Source organism: Lactuca sativa, chromosome 5 (assembly GCF_002870075.4).
Source record: "Lactuca sativa cultivar Salinas chromosome 5, Lsat_Salinas_v11, whole genome shotgun sequence".
Taxonomy (NCBI): Eukaryota; Viridiplantae; Streptophyta; class Magnoliopsida; order Asterales; family Asteraceae; genus Lactuca; species Lactuca sativa.
In genome coordinates this window covers 281351348-281371201 of record NC_056627.2, presented here as the reverse complement: position 1 = coordinate 281371201, position 19854 = coordinate 281351348, and the positions used below count along the sequence as shown (strand labels likewise).

Genomic DNA, 19854 nt, shown 5'->3' with positions numbered 1-19854 from the left:
GCTTGGCTGCCGGTTGAGACTGTTCCGGCTGCCGATCCATCCTCTGAGACTCGGCCTCCTCCCTGGCCTGCATCTCCAACTCAATCTCCCTCTTCCGGGCATTTGCTTGAAGCTCAGCAAATGTCCGGTATGATGAGTTTGCCACAAACTCACGAATGTCTTTCCTCAGAATGCTCAGATATCAGCTCATACGTGCCTGCTCGGTCGACACGTGCTCAGGGCAGAACATCGCCCTCTTGTGAAACATTTGGGTAATCACAGTAACTGACTCAGTGCCCTGCTTGAGGGTCAAGAACTCCTGAGCCAGACGCTCCCTTTCCACCGGGGGAACGTACTCGTCACGAAACATAGTGGTGAACCTCTCCCAGGTCACCGCAGCAAGCTCTGCTGAAGAATAGTGCGTTGTCACGAACTTCCACCAGTCCTTCGCCCCCAAGCGAAGCTGGTTCAGCGCGAACCGAACTCTTAGATGCTCCGGACATGAACATGTATAGAAGCACCCCTCTATGTCAGAGATCCACCTCATCACGGCTATCGGATCCTGAGTTCCGTCAAATTTTGTTGGCTTCGTGTTGCTGAACTCCCGGTACAACAACGAGTCACCCCCCTGCGGCCTGGCAGCAGCAACGGCCGCAGTGGCTGCTGCAACAGCAGCATCAGAAAGAGTAGCATGCCGCTCATCAAAAGTCTCAATCAAGGTGGTATTAATAGACCCGAACATCTCTGGAATCTCAGCCCTGATGGCCGCAGCCACCTCCTCGTGGATGATCCTACAGATCTCCTCATCACTCGTCCCGCTGATCTCTGGTGTGTGGCGTGTGCCAACCATGATCTACCTCTGAAATACAACATAAATAAATACCAAGGACTCGCTTGAGTATACATACACTCGATAAACCCACCCTACTTGTTCCTTGGTACCCTAAGGATTCTTACTTGGACTGTGCACTGACCCGGTGTCTTCAGTAGTACGAGCCCAATACTACCGTCCACACCGCATCAGCATCCACCCCAAGTCCTCCTCCGAGGATCCCAAATCACAAGTACTCTATCTCTTCTCACACATAAACTACCCTTCGGTAGACTCTCATAGCACCTTACTGCTACCTACTTACTCTAAAGCATCTCATGGCAGCAAAAATCTTCCTAGACTAAGGCATCACAAATCAGGCCACTCTAGTCCTAATATGAATTCCTAGCCTACTCTAGCATGCATAACACATTTCAATATATCTCATAACACAAAATGTAAGGGTATTTTGGGAAATCACCGTTCGGGCGCTGGCTGATCGTACACACTTCTCACTTGCGTATCTTTTCAATTCTTTTATTTTTCAGAAAAATTGTTTATCTTATGAAAAATCTCTCAAATCCTCAGTTTGAGTTCAAATACACCCGAAGGTGAATCCGAATCCCTCAAACCAAGGCTCTGATACCAATTTGTAACACCGTAAAATTTAAAACAATTTTTCATTTAATTTTTAATAAAACATTTCATTATTAAATCTTCCAAAAGTCAAATATCCAATGTTTCCACAAAATACATAACATAATCCTTAACCCAAGATCTCAAAAACATGACATCTGCAAGTGTGTACTGATCAAGCTTGCGCCTTCCGCGATCCTCGCTAGTACCTGAAACACATAACACATAACACTGTAAGCACGAACGCTTAGTGAGTTCCCCAAAATACCATATACTACACATACGCCTTTCCAGGCCATTGGATCTTCCGATCCAAGTGTCTCAGGGGATTTCCATCCCAGACTCTGTTGACCTTCCAGTCCATATCATCTTGACCTTCCGGTCCGCATCATCATACTCATATCACATAACATATCACATATAACTTACATCCCATATACATCATACACATAAGACCTTTCAGTCACACATAATTACCCCATCGGGTAAGGCATAGTGAGAATACTCACCTCGCTGATGTCGGATAATCACTCGTGCCCAATCTCCCGACCTATCGTCCTCCTGTATCATAAGTACAACTCTCATTAATACTTTCCTGACTTTGTTTGACTAATACTATCAAGTCAACACTAGTCAACCCTGCTCAACACTGGTCAACGGTTAACCTTTGACCCGACTCGTCGAGTGCCTTCGGGCAACTCGGCGAGTTCTATCGCGTACTCACGTCCTCTAGATCCCTTCTGACTCACCGAGTCATTCCCCAACCCGGCGAGTCACCAACTGTGTGATTTACGGGGAAACCCAAACCCTACTCGTCGAGTCTGTTCTTGGACTCGGCGAGTCCATCCCATGCACAAACCCAACTGACCTCCTGAGGTCAGATCTGTTCCATTAATCCATAGATCTGACCTTCCCAAGCATGATAATCACGTAAAGTCCATATCTTGATGCACAAACAACATCTATTTGATCCTATATGATGTTTTAGCCCCAAATATCATAACCCATGGTCAAAACCCCCATTGATCTTCATGAAGCTTGATGAGTAAGGCTCTCTGGACCTCTATGGATCCAGATCTACAGCCTCATCACAAATAGGGACTAATTGGACATCAAATCTAACCAATAAAGGGTCCAAGAAACCCTAAATCCATATGATCATCATAACAACAGAAGGAAAGCCAAATTATTACCTCAAATGTGATGCTCTGAGCTCCAAATCCACATAATGTCAACCTCCTTTGCTTCCTCTTGGCTAGAACCTCCTTCTCCTTGCTAAACAATACTTCAAAGGTCAACAATGGCTTCCTCTCTCTCCCAAAACGCACAAGCACTCTAGGGTTTCTCTCAAGGGACTGATAATCGCAAATGACGGCCCTAAGGGCCTTTAAATAGGTCCCAAACCCGAGAGATTAGGGTTTCATTAAACAGCGCGGACTCGCCGAGTCCACCCATGAACTCGCCGAGTCCGGTCATCAATCCGGATGAGAATTCGCGACCCTACTCGGCGAGTCTAAGCACCAACTCACCGAGTTCCTCCACAAACTCCAAAATAAATGAATAAAATAATATACATGGGAATCTGGATGTTACATGTAACCTACTTGATTTAATAAAGAAGAATTATGTGAATATTATATGTTTCATGATCATTATAATATAATAAAATAGGAAAAATTAGTTGAATCGTCCGTAAATCGTAAAAATAAGTGCGCCAAAACACACACACACACATACACACACACACACACACATATATATATATATATATATATATATATATATATATATATATATATATATATATATAGAAAGTACACGTCTTCGCGATCCCAAAAATATAAATTTCGTAGAAATCCAACTTCGTATGAATTAGATATGATTTTTAGAAGATATAAAAGTTAGTCGCGTACAACGAATGTATGACGTAAAAAGCTACGAAAAGAATGGTTGACTTTTAGCTAATGCGACCAAAAAGAAAATCGTAGTACTCCTTAAAATAGGAATTTTGAGAAAACAATGTCAAAAACGGAGTCCGTACGAGAAAATTATGATTTTAGCAAAATCATTTAATTTTATAAAAATGTGGACAAAAATATAAATTCAAAATTAGCCGACGGAGTCTAAACGAAAGTTGTAGATCTCGTCGATAGCTATGCGTGAATATAAATAACGTCAAAAACAGAGTTCGTATGAACGAGTTATAATTTTTAATAGCATATTTACGTATTAAAATATAGTGTAAATCTTATCCCCCGAGCATTTCTGTCCCTCGTGAGTCATGATTCGACTTTTCTTTTTGTAGTTTTAGTATAGTAAGGTGAGCGCCGAAGCTGCAAGAATCTTTCTTAGAAATACATATACGGTATAAATCATATGAATTTATCTTTATAACATGTCATCTAACATATAACATCTTTGCACATAAGCACAACGCTCTGCCTAACACCTTGACTCTTCCCTTGATGTGACCTAGGTATGAATGTCACTAAGTCTTAGTCTTATGTTTATGGTGACTAATGATAGTCTAGATTCCTCACTAATATCACTGTCTACATCAAGATCTTTCAAGTAAAGAACTACCAGGTATGATCGTATTGAAGGTAGGGTTCGTTTTGTATACAAATTATATTGTTAAGAAATCTCACTTTAAACACCTCACTAAATACAGCCTAGACATTACTCTCGTAAGTAGATCAATCAATATAATGATTTGGTATCACTGATAAATCTTATTTATAAATTCATAACAACGAATATATATATATATATATATATATATATATATATATATATATATAAACCGAAAGCGATATAAGTGTAGCTTAACTTATATAGATTTTCTAGCGAAAATCGGGAGATTGTACTGGCAGGACTCCGACTCAAGAGCTTCTACTAGTTGAGCTTCTAGCTACCATAAAGTCTGGATAAAAAGGTTCAGATGTCTAGAAAATTTGGAGCTTAAGAACCAGAGAGTTTTCAAAGAGATAAGAGAGTTTGGGATTAGAAATGAAGAAATTTGAGGCGGTATTTATAGCTGGATAGACGCACGTCGCGGAGAGAAGAGGCGTGCCACGCAAGTTGAGCAACGTTGATCCTGCCATTTTCTTCCACATGTCAGGTCCATGCGTAGCTATCGAAGAGTTCTACAACTTCTGTTTAGACTCTGTCGGCTAATTCTAATTTTAATTTTAAAGGTATATTTTTAACAGGCTTAGAGTGTCAAAGTCCATGTGAAAATCATAACTCTTCTATACGACATCCGTTCTCGATTATCTTTATATCGACGGATAGGTATTGATGAGATATTCAACTCTCTTTTAGATTGTTTTTCCTAACAATTGACCGATCTTAATTTCGGTTTCTGTGTCGTATATTGTTGCGCTGAAACTTTAAAAAATCATAACTTCCTCACATGAAGTCGGATTTGGATGTCCTCTATATGCACGGTTTCGCTTTAACGACTACTATAACTTTCGTTTAGATTATTTATCGTAAATAATCTTCTATCAGCAATATCTGTTTATCACCGTGACAGATAATTATCTTATTATTCTTAAATCGTCTAACCCTATCTTGCGTGTGTTACATGTAAGGATATTAAAATGAATCTTTATTATTGTTTATTTATTAAAATTTTAAATTAATCACCACAAAAAAACCATTTGTATTACTTTAGTTTATAAACTCAATGTGTAAAATTAAAAATGTCAATTTTTTTAAATTTTAATATTGATGTATGTTCTTTCATAATCACTACCAGATCATTATTTTTAACATATTATGAGATGATGCTAACAAATATTAATAATAACTATCATAATTGTTTAACAAAATCTTCTAAGTACTAATAGTTGAATGCTAAATAACTTTTAGTTGAAATTTTATGAGTTTTAATATTAAAATGCTATTCCGTTCAAATAAGTAACTTTTTTATATTTTTGAAAAAAAAATGACACAAACTTTATTACTTTTTGTAGTTTTTTAAGGATCATATTAGAAGATGAAAGACTTAATATATTCATACAAAAAAATAAATGTAATTAATCAACTTTTCACTTATATTCACACTTGTTTCAGATGTTAGACAATAGGGACGACCGTCTAAGGTTTATCTGTTAAATAAATCCACAGTTTTTATGGATTTTATTATACATATGTATCGATTATTTAGGGATCGTGTATGTATAAATTTTTTATAATAAAAAATGTTATATGTAGATGTTAGTACAAATATTTTTTTTTTTCCAATTATTGAGTTGTTATAAAAAATGATGAAATTTATATATTTTAAGGGCTTTTTATTTTCTTTTTTTTTCCGAACTCAAAATATGTTTGAAACCATCATATTTGTATCTTTTGAGTTGTAGTTAGTTAAAATCTCTGTTTGAAAAATAAAATGTTTTAATGTTAAAACAATAATTGAAGTTCATTAGCAAAAAGTCTAAAATAGAAAATTTGCATATCTGTATCAGACAATGTTTCATTTTATTATATTTAACATTGTTGATGAAATTTTATTATTGTTTATTTTATTTTGATATTAAATTAATAAATTTTTTATTTATGGAAATATTTAAGATATTTATTAGCAATAAGCCTAAAAAGGAATATGTTTTTTTTCACTATGGTTTATTTATTTATATATTAAGTTAATAACCACAAATTTCATTAATATTATTTTATTTTATTTAATGTTAAACCTATGTTATCTTATAACAATTCAAATAATATGATTATTTTTTACGACACTAGTTGAATTTTCTTATTTTTCAGCTCTCAAAAACTAATATACAACTATTTGATCATCTTTCTTATTTATTTCTAATATCAAATCAAAATAATAATATATTATGAGTTAAAAAAGTTGAACGATCTAACTATAACTGTTGTCTATTTTATGTAGTACAAGATAATAACAATTTTTACACAACCTTTTGTTTTAAGATATAAAAGTTGTTATTGCATATAGCTAATGACAATTACTTAAATATTTTTAGCGAAATATATGAAATAGCTTCGTAGTAGGAGTGGGAGAGACGTATTGGATTGGTGATGCATTGTTGATATGTTAGGCTTATCATGTGACATGTGTGCTGACTCATGCGGGGTTTGATTTGTAGGATGAAACGTTATCCAATCCTTCCCAAGTGTCGTGGAGTTATCGTCAGTAAAATCGAACCGCTTTCTTTCTCTTTGGGTATATATTATTTTATATTTATATTTATATATACAACATGCAATGCAACGAGATGCATCATCGCTCACACATTTAATTTTTTGGAGTTTGAAAGCCAAATTGGTAATTCCTTCCCTTAATATTTCTATCGTAAGGTATGTTCCACTCTCTTAGTCTCTTCCCTTCTCTTCACCATAAACAAACATAAAACCGCTTAAATCAAGGTGTTTTCGTTTTAAAGGTTCTTCTATAAACAAAGTTTGCTTTTGTTTCCATGTAAATATAAAAATTCACTTTTATAGAATTCGTAGATCGTTTACAGTTGGCTTCTATAAAGCGGATGTTTCAACTAACTCGTGCATAATCAAGTAAAGTAAGTTACCCTATTAATATTATTCTTAGCCATTGATTATTCTATATTTTGATGTTTAACTTGACATTAACCAGAATAGTTTAGTATTTTTTCAGTTTAACCACGTGATGATATTTTTTATGATTTATAACCATAAAAACAATACCTATATTTATAACATGATATAAAGGTTTTCCCTATTTTATTGGAATGTCAATTTTGGAATAAAAAAAAAGGGGGTTTTTTCAGTCTTTGCATAAGATACGAAGAGTCGTCACGTAAGTATCCTTGACCTCCTATAATTCATATTCGGTTTTTGTGTGGAACATTTTTGAAAAATTAACTTGTAAAGCTGAAAAACTGGAAGATAAAAATTCTTAACGACTCATTGAAATAGTTTTTGGATTATAAATATTTTGTTTCAAATAAAATGTTCAAAAAGTGGAAAATAAAAGCTCCCAAAAAGCTCATTGAAGTAACTTTTAGTAAGGAGCATTTTGTTTCAAATAAAAATTAAAGCAAAAACCTTACAGCTCGTATTGATTTTTTTCCGAGTTTTTTCTTGAAGCTCCTAAGATCTATATGCCAAACATAATAAATTCCAGAAATTAAAATTAAAAAAAAAAAAAAAAAATTATGCTTTTTGTCTTTATTATGGTGGGTTCTTTTTAGAAAAATGAAGTTTTTGTGGTTAAACGAGAGAAAATGTGTTACAATTATAAAACCAATAAACGCAAAACTGGAGTAGTTTTCTATATTTTACCTTAGAGAACCACGCATACCAGGTTACACTGATTTTTTTTTTTAATAAATGTTTTATGATTATATAAAAAAAATTGGAGTGTTGAACCAAAAAAATTCTGAAACTACAATGATTTTTATATAGTTTGCTCTTTAAACAAACATAAAGTTCTTAATTTAAACTTAATTAAAAACTTATAAAAGTAGAAAAACAGATGAAAAAAGTCGAAAAAATGTATCCATCATTTTTTACATGTTTTCATTTGCTATTTAATGTAACTCTAGATGTTTGTATTTTTTTTGCATGAACTTTTAATTTTCTATGATACATACTACATACATGTGATTTATATAGTAGTCGATTTAAGTTCTCTTTATCAAAATAAAAAGAAGCTAAAAAACAGATCAAAAATTGCCTAAAGTAATTGTAATTAATATATTACTTTAATTAAACAATAAAGAACTAATAAAAAATTATAAAATTATAAAAAAAAAAAAATCAAGATATCAAATTACACCACGTAGCAATGTACTTATCTCGTAGTATCAACATAGTCAACACTCATCACACTTTTTTTTACCCAGTATAACACCCAAGTTACATCTTGTTACCTTGTATAGTAAATAGCATATATTGTTGCAAAGACAAGTATACCCCCATCAGTTTCAAGATGCAGACACCAACAAACATAACCATAAAGGGTATCCTGGGTATTTTAATGTCATGTCTTGATGAAAAGAACAAGAAGAGAGTAATCTCTTTAGGAATGGGAGACCCAACAGCCTATTCTTGCTTCACCACTACTCATCTTGTTCAAGATTCTGTACTTCAAACTCTTGAATCCCACAAATTCAATGGCTATTCACCCACTATTGGCCTCCCACAAACGCGAAAGTAAGTTTTCTTTTTTTACTTTTTTTTTTTTTTAAAAAAAAACTTAGTTTTGTTCTTTGTTTATGTTTATTTTCAGGGCAATATCGGAATATTTATCGAAAGATCTCCCGTATAAACTAACCCCTGATGATGTTTACATAACAGCTGGCTGCACACAAGCTATAGAAGTTGCTATATCGATTCTAGCTAAACCAAATGCAAATATTTTAGTTCCAAAACCAGGATTCCCAATTTATGAACTTTGCGCAGCTTTTAGAAACGTAGAAATTCGACATTTTAATCTTATTCCAGAAAAAGAATGGGAGGTTGACTTGGAAGAAGTCAATGCATTGGTCGATCACAATACGGTTGCAATTGTTATCATAAACCCCGGGAATCCTTGTGGCAATGTCTACACTTATCAACATTTAAAAAAGGTAGATACTAAATATAATATGCATATGTAATTCCATACCAAACAGACCCTCCTTAAAGATATTGATTTGAGGTTCATGTTAGATTGCAGAAACTGCAAAGAAGCATAAAATTCTTGTTATAGCAGATGAAGTTTATGGGCATTTAGCTTTTGGGGAAAACCCTTTTGTGGCTATGGGTGTTTTTGGGTCAATGGTTCCTATTCTTACACTTGGTTCATTGTCAAAAAGATGGATAGTGCCAGGTTGGAGGCTAGGGTGGTTTGTTACAGCTGATCCTAATGGCATCTTCAAGAATGCTAAGGTACTAAACACCTTTTCTTTTTTTTTAAATTATAAATATTTTGAATTGTAAAATAACTTTTCTTGTTTTCTCAGAACATTGAGCGCCTAAAGAAGTACTTTGATATATGTGGTGGTCCAGCAACTTTTATTCAGGTGCTTCTTTTATACTATTTCTTTCTACATTTAATGCTTTGTGTAACTTCCACATGGTTCACCTTAAGTTGTCACCTAACTTCCATTTTCATAAGTTTTTTATATTTAATATTGATTAAGAAAACATTTTTTTAATGTTTCAGGCAGCTGTTCCTCGGATCCTTGAGGATACGAAAGAAGTGTTCTTTACAAGAACTCTTAGCATACTGAAGAACACTTCAGATATTTGTTTCAGGAAAATTCAAGAAATCCCTTGTTTGACATGCCCACAAAAACCACAGGGAGCTATGGCTGTTATGGTAAAGGTTTAGGTGTTTTGGTTTAAATTTAATGGTAAATACTTTATCATTTTGTTAAAAATGTTTCTTTTGTTTTGTGTAGGTTAAACTAAATGTTCCTTTACTAAAAGATATTAGTGATGATATTGACTTCTGTTTCAAGCTAGCCAAAGAAGAATCTGTGATTCTTCTTCCAGGTGATTACAATTCTTTAGTAACATTTTGTTGAATTTTAGAAATGAGCTAATAAATATGTTTCTTTTTGGGTTTTGCAGGTCTTACTGTAGGTTTGAAAAACTGGGTTCGTGTAACTTTTGCTGCAGATCCATCTTCTCTTGAAGAAGCTCTTGATAGAGTGAAGTCTTTTTGCCTAAAGCATTCTCATCAACAAAAGGTTCATATTGATTTGATATAACATAATTCAATCAATACATATTTTTTTACTGCATAGTCAGTCAATGTAATCCAATCATGTGTGTCTTTCACTTTAAATGTGCGTGTTTTTATGCGCACATAAGGTATAAAGAATTAGCCCATCACATGTTCATTGATCGTGCTTTTGTTAATCCAATCATGGTTTATATTTGTTTAATCACTCAAATATTGCATCAAGAGATATTGAAAGAAAACCTTGAGGTAAATTAACATGAGAGCAATGAAGATCTAATAGTTATATGATATATGTATAAACAGAATAGCCAAAACATTCCCCCAATCAAGATCCCACCATAGTAATATGTTTTTGATAATAAAGCGGAGAGATCCATGTTTCTATTCTGATCCATACCCGTAGTATATCAGGCTATCAGCATAATTAAGCATAAGAAAGATGGGTTACCTATTCGGCAACACTTACAAGCTCATACTCCACAAGAGAAAGATTGTTGTCCTCTTTAACTTCAAATGTGACAGGATCAGTTACCTCAATACGACCCCACCTGTCAACAGCAAGCCTCATCGACCCCTTGAACATGTCAATCTTTCCATTTCGAATGATGACACCAGCACCAGGTTTCATAAGATCAACTGTAAAACAGAATGAGCAAAGATTGTTATACAAAGTTGCTTCTTGTTTCTTATCCCCAAATGTTTTTCTCTAATAACTTCTATGTAGTTATCCGCAGACTTGAGAGTTAGGAAATGGCTCAATTGACCCTACAAAGTCAAAAGTTGACTACAAATGGTGGGAGTAAGTAGTAACATAGAGAAACAAACTCAAAACAACAACCATGTCATGGAAGTGATGTTTCGAATCACGGTTTGCTAAACATGAACGGTGAATCACGAAATCATGCCTAGGGTTTAAAAAGTCACATCATCACAAATGAAAGTAAAAACTCAAAACGAAGGGTCGTAGCATTAACACAATATGATCCGATCGCTCTATTTTCTAGGGTTTTGCAACACAGAAATAATAATAAATAAAAAACACAACGCGACGTTACCTTGATCGTTGCGAGCAGTGAAGAGAATGGTTCCGGTTTCATCACCGACGAGACATTCAGCAATGCGAACATTACGGAGATTAGGAGACACAGCACGTCCCTTCTGCAACACAATTTCGGAGCTAAGCACCTTGGCAACGAGTGTCAGACCTGTAGTTCCCGGTTTAAGGTTGTCGACCTTAGTAAACACCGGCTTTCGAAGAGCTGGTTTAACCGGAGCCGACGATCCTTGAGCCTCTGAGTTGTTTGTAGCCATCGGAACAGTGGTGGATGTGAATTCAACAAGCGATCGTAATCGTATCTCCGACGGGGCTCTGATCGTTTCCCTTTCAAACTGCTGTTACTGCACTGCATATTTGACGAATCTTTACGCAACTACTATTTCGGGAACCTCTCCATTTCCCGACTCTTTTCGTATTCCAGTGCTATATTTAGATACATGGGCCTTTGACCCGTTATGATATATGGGCCTATGGATCCATACGAACATGGTCGGGTTGAACCATTATTATTTTTCTAATATTTTTTGTATTATAGGTATCATCAATTAATAATTTATTTTATTTTAAATAAAAATGATTTAAAAGATTGTAAATATTTAAAATAGAAAAGTTGGCAAAACAAATAATCCAGCAAATTAAATAAGTGACTGCAATATTCCCCAGGGATCAAAGATTGCAGAGGAGCTACTATAAATGCTACTATAAATAAAATGTTACAATTGGAGGTAATTTTTAAGTGTAAGTGAAAATAGTTAGAGTTTGGTTGGACCATGTATATTTTTCTTTTTACTTAAGCTCTCAAACTTTGTTATATTTAGTTATTGATTTCTTTATATAAAGATTAGATGTGCTCATAAGTATAAGTTATAGTATTTTTGATAATCATATGTATGTATTTTCATATGAACCTTTTCTCTCTCTCTCTCTCTCTCTCTCTCTCTCTCTCTCTATATATATATATATATATATATATATATATATATATATATATATATATATATATATATATATATATATAATTCACTAAAATAAGTGTATTGTAACTTTTATAATTGGTTTTTTCTACATTACGAAATTACTTAAAAATTTATCATTCTAGCTTAAAATATCATTTATATAAATCTTCGTAAGTATTAAACATAATTATAAATTGTCTTTCCTAAAACTAAAAACTATGTGATTGATTCTATGTAATCGTAAAATATTGGTTTTGACAAATCATGGGGTACATACACATTATTCCACTTACAAGGTGTATACAAAGCAATTGAGAGAGTACGTACATAATTTCTCTATTTAGTATTTATTACAAGCCAGACTAACCATCATATTTTCATGTGAGAATATAATTAAAACTAAAGTATTGATTTTTCTGTACAGATCATTAAATTAAAATAATTATATGACAATTTATGAAATCAATCACAACTATATATAAAATAACTGCACAATGAATGGATAAATTTTGACATGCATGAAGGTTTATAGATAACTGAGTTCAATATAAGAAAAAATGTAAACAAAAACCCGTAAGAACCCAAAAAAATGAAAACCAAAAAACCTTTGCACCAAAACTAACAACTAACTTTGAAAGTTCTACCAAAATGGCAATGAAAAAATTGAGGGACAAATAGTAAAATAAAAAAAGCATGGAAATGCCACAAGATTTTAGAGCCAAAAGATGACCAATTCTAAAATATTTTATGATTAATTTATTAATCAATAATAAATTAATAAACTTATTTTCTCTTTGTATCTATTTCTTTCAATTTATCATTTGTGTTTCGAGGGCAACACAAAAGGACCTTGTTATTGTTTAAAAATATTACCAACTAGTTAATGATCTTAGATATTCTTTCCAACATAGCCTACATTCTCTCAGCTTGAAACCCTAACTCCATGTCCATGTGTTGTTGTTCTTGAATCTTTTGGGTGGGCTAAGAAGCTCTCAAGAGTTCAAGGCTCAAGAAACCATCTGCTTATCCTTACTTCTATATTGCACGTCTTCAAGATCTCAACTTTATCCAACTCGATGTTTAGATCTAAGAGTTGTTTGAGTTTTTGGTCACTTGTTGTCATTTTAACCTTATGTTCTTTGAGTTTGAGCAACTCTAGAACTTTGAATGGCAAATGTGTATTAATCTAGATTTTGGAAAGAAGAAAATTGTGTTTGCTTGTTTTCATATTTAACCATGCAACGAATTATGAGCTTTATTGGACTTAATCAAGTTAGGGTTGTAAATTAGGATAGATATAGCCCTTGGAATGGATAAAGTCGGAAACTTTATCCATTAGGTCACTCTGATGAATCATATATGAAGATATGAGCCTTTATATTGTAACACGCATAAAAATCATGCCGAATTTGAACTTTTAAAAACATTTCAAAACCATTAAATCATTACCAACTTGTTTTCAAAATGTATAATATCAAAGTTTTCCTATAAACATAAACAAAACATTAGGAGTTGTACGATCACGCCTTTGCCTTGCCGCGATCCCCTGGTGTACCTGAAACAATAAATTGAAGCTGTAAGCCCGAAAGCTTAGTGAGTTCCCCCAAAATACACATACCCACAACATTACACATATAATCATAAACAACATACTATGGGTCCAGTCAACCATCGGGTTGGAATACCCCAAGCCCTCAACCATCCGGTTGGAATGCCAACATATTATGGGTCCAATCATCCTCGAGATGGAATACCCCAGGCCCACAACCAACATGTTGGAATGACCACATACTATGAGTCCAATCATCCTCAGGATGGAATACTCACGGCCCACAACCAATAGGTTGGAATGTCTAGGTCTATTGGCTTTCGCACAAAGCAGATAAGCCTCAACCGCCAAACAAATATGTGCATATATAACAGATAATCACATAACAGTCTATAGACAAACAAACCGATCTAACAAATCATAACAACATAGCAACATCCTATCAGCTAGGATACTGATATAACAAATCATAGCAGCATATAACATCCTATCTACTAGGATACTTATCTAACGGATCATAGCAACATATAACATCCTATCTACCAGGATACTGATCTAACGGATCATAGCAACATATAACATCCTATCTACGGGGATAATAATCTAATGGATCATACTAGCATAACATATCAGGATAACAATCCAAAAAGGGTCGGCCTTGGTGCCTTAGACCCTTGAGTATAATGAGGAAAACTCACCTCGCAAGTAGTGTCGAAATACTGTAAATCTCTGGCTGCTGTCTCACCGAGAATCTCGAACTATCACATAATAAATACTAAGTTAATACCCAAAATAACCTTCTTGACTAAGTGTCCACACCACTCATTAAGTCCATCCTCTTTATTGGGCCAAAGCCTAATACCAAGTCCTTAACTTGAAAGTCCACTTATAAAGCCCATTATTGGCCCAATTTACCAAATTGGGCCCAAATCCCTAATTGGTCCTAATCCCAAGATCTATTATAAAAAATTGGCCCAAAACATTATATTCATAAAGTCCAGCAAAGGCCCAAACCCAATTAGTCTATAAACAGTCCAAAACTCAAAACCTAAAAGTCAAAGGCCTAACAGAGGACGTACGTAGGGCGTACTCACTCTGATGTTGACCACCATCGGGGTAGTTGACACAGTATGTTGGCGTACTGGATTTACGTTGGGCGTGCGCAGTGTTTTGCCAAAACCTTATTAAGTGCTTAATGACTTAAGCACTTAAGACCAAACTTCAGATCCAAAGACCTAACGTGCCTAGGACCCATAGAGTCGCGGACTTTATCACTTTGATGTCCAAAAAACTCTTAATACTTGGTCTTAATCCATTAAGACCTTCTTATTCCATGCATGGGACACATTCATCTATTGGGACCTTATTTTTATCACTTAGGACCCTTTCTAGGGTCTGGAAGGACAACTTAATATGACCAAGATGCATCATGCACCATATTGGGGTTTTTGGGACAAGAAATGTGCCAAGAACCAAAAATAATACAAGATCTACTCAAAATAGTTGCCAAGCTAGAAGCTTTTTACCTTTTGGAGTTCCTAAAGCATAAGAAAACTTCAGATCTACAAGCTGGCCTTCCTTCTCCAACTACTTGATGCAATGACTTCACCTTCAAAAGCTCAAAACACACACCAACTCACACTCACACAAAAAGTTAGGGTTTGGGACATTTCTGAAAATGGAGGCTGAGAATGATGAGAGAAAGTGAGCCATAAGGATGTTTATATAGCCCCAACCCGAAATATTAGGGTTTCAACCAGACATTAGTACGCCCAACATACACAAGTTATGCCCAGCATACTAAGGTGGACCTTAGTACGCTTAGTGTACTCTTATGTACGTGAAGCGTACTCCTTCTTGGCCTAAGGTTGCAACTTTGGCCCTTAAACTTATCTTGGCTATACACTTCCAACCCCAATGACTACAAATGACCATATAATGATAGAAGAGGGTTCGGAAATACCTGAAAAATCTAGGGATGTTACAATTCTCCCCCACTTGACCTAGACTTCGTCCTCGAAGTCGATTGTGGTAAATAGATCCGGGTAATGTTCCCGCATCTCAGACTCGGGCTCCCACATCCACTCGGATCCCCTCCGATGCTCCCACTGCTTTACCAAAGGTATATCCTTGTTCTATAGAACCTTCATCTTCCTCTTTAGTATAGCCACTGGCCTTTCCACGTAATTCAGACGCTCATCGACCTGAATATCATCCAACGACACCATTGCCTCTTGATCCACAATGCACTTTCACAATTGCGAAACGTGAAAGGTGTTGTGGATCCGACTGAGCTCCTCCAGTAGCTCTAACCTGTATGCCACCTTGCCAGCCCTGGAAACGATCATGAATGGCCCAATGTATCGGGGACCCAATTTATCCTCTTCCTAAAGCGGATCACACCCTTCCAGGGAGAGACCTTCAGGAGTACCACGTCACCAACCTGTAACTTTAACTCAGATCGGCGTCTGTCGGCGTAACTCTTCTGCCGACTCTGAGCGGTCTGCAGTCGCTGCCTAACCTGATGAATCTTCTCGATAGTCTACAAGACTACCTCCATCCGTCCCATCACCCTATGTCCGACCTCACCCCAACAAACTGGGGTGCGACATCTCCGCCCATACAACAACTCGAAAGGCAGGGCGCCAATGCTGGAATGATAGATGTTGTTGTAGGCGAACTCTGCAAGGGGTAGGTGGGAATCCCAGTTCCCACCGAAGTCAATGACACACGCCCTCAACATATCCTCGAGGGTCTGAATGGTCCGCACACTATGACTGTCGGTCTGCGGATGAAATGTTGTGCTAAAGTGCAGCCGCATGCCCAGTTCTTCGTGGAACTTCTGCCAGAAATGGGAGGTAAATCTAACATCCCGGTCGGAAACAATGGAGACCGGAACCCCGTGGCAAGCGACGATCTCGTGGACATACATGTCGGCCAACTTATCGGCCAATGAACTCTCCTGTATAGCCAAGAAATGGGCACTCTTGGTCAACCAATCCACGATGACCCATATAGCATCAAACCCCTTCGTCGTCCTCGACAGCTTGGTAATGAAGTCCTTCGTGATTTGTTCCCATTTCCACATGGGAATCTCCAGGGACTGCAGCATGCCATGCGGTCTCTGATGCTCGGCCTTGACCATCCTATAGGTCAAGCACCTCTCGACATACCAAGCGATTTCTCGCTTCATGCACAGCCACCAGTAACTCAAGCTCAAGTCCCGGTACATATTGGTGTCCCCCGGGTGAATAGAGAAGTGAGACTTATGAGCCTCCTCCATCACTGTCTGTCTGACCCCACCAGACATCGGAACCCATACCCGACCACATCGGGTCAATAATCCCCGACTATCCTGCAAAAACCAGGTATTCTCACCCTTAATCCTCTCCAGTTTCCAGTTCTCTGGTCGCATGCCCTCAACTTGAGCATCCCTGATCAAACTCACAAGCAGAGAATCCAACGCTATCCTCATACATACTGTTGGGGTGGAAGACCTAGCTGACTTCCGGCTCAAAGCGTTCGCCACCACATTTGCTTTACCGGGGTGGTAAAGGATCTCGTAGTCGTAGTCATTGACTACATCTAGCCACATGCGTTGTCTCATGTTCAGGTTCGGCTAATCCATGATGTGTCTCAGGCTCTTGTGATCCGTGTATATGGAGTGGGCCCCTTTGAGGTAATGTCTCCAAATCGTGAGAGCAAATACCACCGCTACCAACTCCAGATCATGCGTAGGGTATCTCGTATCATGCAGCTTCAGCTATCACGATGCGTAGGCTATGACCTATCCTCTCTACATGAGGATCGCCCCCAAACTTGTGATGGATGCATTACAGAACACCACAAAATCCTCAAATCCCTTCGGGAGAGTCAAAACTGGAGCCGCACACAAATGCTGTCAGAGGGTCTCAAATGCCCTCTGTTGCTTAGGGCCCCACTGGAAATCCATCCCCTTCCTCATCAGAAGAGTGAGGGGTACTGTAATCTTGGAGAAATCTAGTATGAGTCTCCGGTAGTACCCTGCTAACCCCATAAAACTCTTGATGTCTAAAGGAGATCTCGACACCTCCTACTACATGACTGCCTTGATTTTGGCTAGGTCGACCAAAATCCCCTCCTGGTTAATGATATGTCCGAGGAACTGGACCTCTCATAACCAAAACTCACACTTCAAGAACTTGGCATACAGCCGTTCCCGTCTCATAACTCCCAACAACTCCCTAAGGAGCTCCTCATGTTGCTCTCAGGTCGTGGAATACACCAATATATCATCTATAAACATGATGACCGAGCGATCAAGCATCGGTCTGCAGACCCGATTCATCAGGTCCATAAATATTGTTGGTGTGTTGGTGAGCCCAAACAGCATCACCACAAACTCATAATCTCCATAACGAGTCTGGAACGCGGTCTTTTCCATGTCCTCCTCTCTGACCCGGACCTTATGATATCGCGACCTCAAGTCTATCTTGGAAAACCAAGATGCACCCTGTAACTGATCAAATAGATCATCTATCCTCGGGAGTGGATATCGGTTCTTCACTGTCAACTTGTTCAATTCCCTATAATCTATGCACATCCGGTGCGAACCGTCCTTCTTCCTGATGAAGAGGATCAGTGTTCCCCATGGAGAACTGCTCGGTCGAATGAACTGCTTGCCCAGTAGTTCCTGCAGCTGTGATGACAGCTCCTGCATCTCGGGTGGCGCCAATCGGTACGGTGCCTTGGCGATAAGGGCCGCACCCGGCACCAGGTTGATCCAGAACTTAACCTTCCTCTCCAGAGGTATCCCTAGTAACTCCTCCAGGAACACGTCAACAAACTCTCTAACCATAGGAACCTCTGAAACTGGAGTCTGATCCCTGACCCGCGTATCCACCACATATGCTGGCTAACTTGCACACCCGTGCTGAATATACTGCCGAGACATGGTAGCTGAACAAAACCCTGATCCCACTCTGGTGCCCTCGCCATATACAATCAGTTCTCCCCCACTTGGGGTTCGAACTACCACCCGCTGACCCTCGCAATCAATCATGGCACCGAATCAAATAAGCCAGTCCATACCCACAATCATGCACACCTCCCCCATGGGAATCAAAATCAAGTCTATTGGGAAGGATACCCTAAAGATCTCCAACTCACATCCTCGGTAGACTGAAGAAGCAGAAACCCCGTGTTTGTTGGCGATGGAGACTCGCAACGGACACTCTAGCTCGCCTACTGGCACACTTAACTCCTTACTAAATGTCTGCGATACAAACGACCGACTCGCCCCCGAGTCAAATAAAACCAATGCAGGAAAAGAGTTCACTAAAAACATACCTAATCACAAGTACAACATATAAGCATAAAACATATATAATAAAAGAAATAAAGGATAGAAACGTACCAGCAACCACGTCCAGTGTTGCCCTGGCCTCGTCGGCTGTAAGCTGGAAGGCACGCCCCTGAGCCTTTAGAGGCTCTGCCTTAACTAGCCTCCCATCCACAATCCTCAATGTAGCTGGCGCTGGAGCCTGTGCGAGCTTGGAGGCTAGTAGAGGACATTGGGCCATCATATGGCCCACCTGATCAAAAAGATAACAAAGTTTGACTCCAAGAGTCGGAGTCTGCTACTTGCAGTCCCTGACCAGATAGCCCTGCTTGCCACATCGGTCGCACCCACTCCCTGATCGTCACGTCCCTGAATGATCCTTTCCGCACTTCCCACAAGTGCGACATGGCTGTCCCCCAGTCCTAGTATCAGCGGTCTTAGACCGCTTTGGCGCTGGCTGCGACTGTGTTGGGGCATGCCACTGCTCGCTCAACTGCAACTCAATCTCCAACTCACGCCGCCTCGCGGCCTCCTGTAAATCCAGAAGATTATCACATCGCTAGGTAGACACAAATTGTCGAATGTCAGTCTTGAGCATGCTCAGATAACGTGTCATCTGAGCCTGCTCGGAAGCAAAATCTGTGCAGAACATCGCCCTCTCTGTGAACATGCGGGTGATCTCCGTCACCGACTCCCCATCCTGTCTCAAACTCAAAAACTCTTGAGCCAATTGTTCTCGCTCAACCCGTGGGATGTAACGAACATGGAACATATCCCTGAACTGCTCCCAAGTAACAGCAGCTCTCTGGTCATCAATGTACAACCCAGTCGTTAAACTCCACCAGTCCTTGGCCCTGGAC

At 37.8% G+C, this 19854-nt stretch overlaps 2 protein-coding genes across 3 annotated transcripts; one reads left to right on the top strand and one right to left on the bottom strand.

The window, feature by feature from the left end:
- The first annotated feature begins 6600 nt into the window (after positions 1–6600).
- LOC111919969 (probable aminotransferase TAT2) lies at positions 6601–10269 on the top strand. 2 transcript variants are annotated; one of them, XM_052771689.1, is made up of 9 exons: positions 6601–6760; positions 6917–6978; positions 8320–8593; positions 8670–9009; positions 9092–9310; positions 9385–9444; positions 9588–9743; positions 9826–9919; positions 9998–10269. In XM_052771689.1, the coding sequence occupies exons 3-9, from the start codon at positions 8370–8372 to the stop codon at positions 10135–10137; spliced, it is 1233 nt and encodes a 410-aa protein (XP_052627649.1). In that variant the 5' UTR covers positions 6601–6760; positions 6917–6978; positions 8320–8369; the 3' UTR covers positions 10138–10269. The 2 variants fall into 2 exon arrangements, with proteins under 2 accessions (XP_052627649.1, XP_023771300.1); XM_023915532.2 differs by lacking the exon at positions 6917–6978 and having other exon boundaries at positions 6602–6760.
- Positions 10270–10378: 109 nt separating this feature from the next.
- On the bottom strand, positions 10379–11559 carry LOC111919970 (uncharacterized protein At4g28440). The gene is made up of 2 exons (XM_023915536.3): positions 11168–11559; positions 10379–10748 (listed from the first exon to the last, which is right to left on the bottom strand). Exons 1-2 carry the CDS (start codon positions 11421–11423, stop codon positions 10561–10563), a joined length of 444 nt encoding a protein of 147 aa, XP_023771304.1. The 5' UTR covers positions 11424–11559; the 3' UTR covers positions 10379–10560.
- Positions 11560–19854: the final 8295 nt, after the last annotated feature.

Bases quoted from the DNA above. Each gene is read 5' to 3' on its own strand.
- LOC111919969 (XM_052771689.1), top strand. From the start codon at position 8,370: ATGCAGACACCAACAAACATAACCATAAAGGGTATCCTGGGTATTTTA. The intron at 9,311-9,384 runs GTACTAAACACC...TTGTTTTCTCAG, and splicing joins GCATCTTCAAGAATGCTAAG to AACATTGAGCGCCTAAAGAA. The intron at 9,744-9,825 runs GTAAAGGTTTAG...TGTTTTGTGTAG, and splicing joins AGGGAGCTATGGCTGTTATG to GTTAAACTAAATGTTCCTTT.
- LOC111919970 (XM_023915536.3), bottom strand. From the start codon at position 11,423: ATGGCTACAAACAACTCAGAGGCTCAAGGATCGTCGGCTCCGGTTAAA. The intron at 10,749-11,167 runs GTAACGTCGCGT...TCTGTTTTACAG, and splicing joins CACTGCTCGCAACGATCAAG to TTGATCTTATGAAACCTGGT.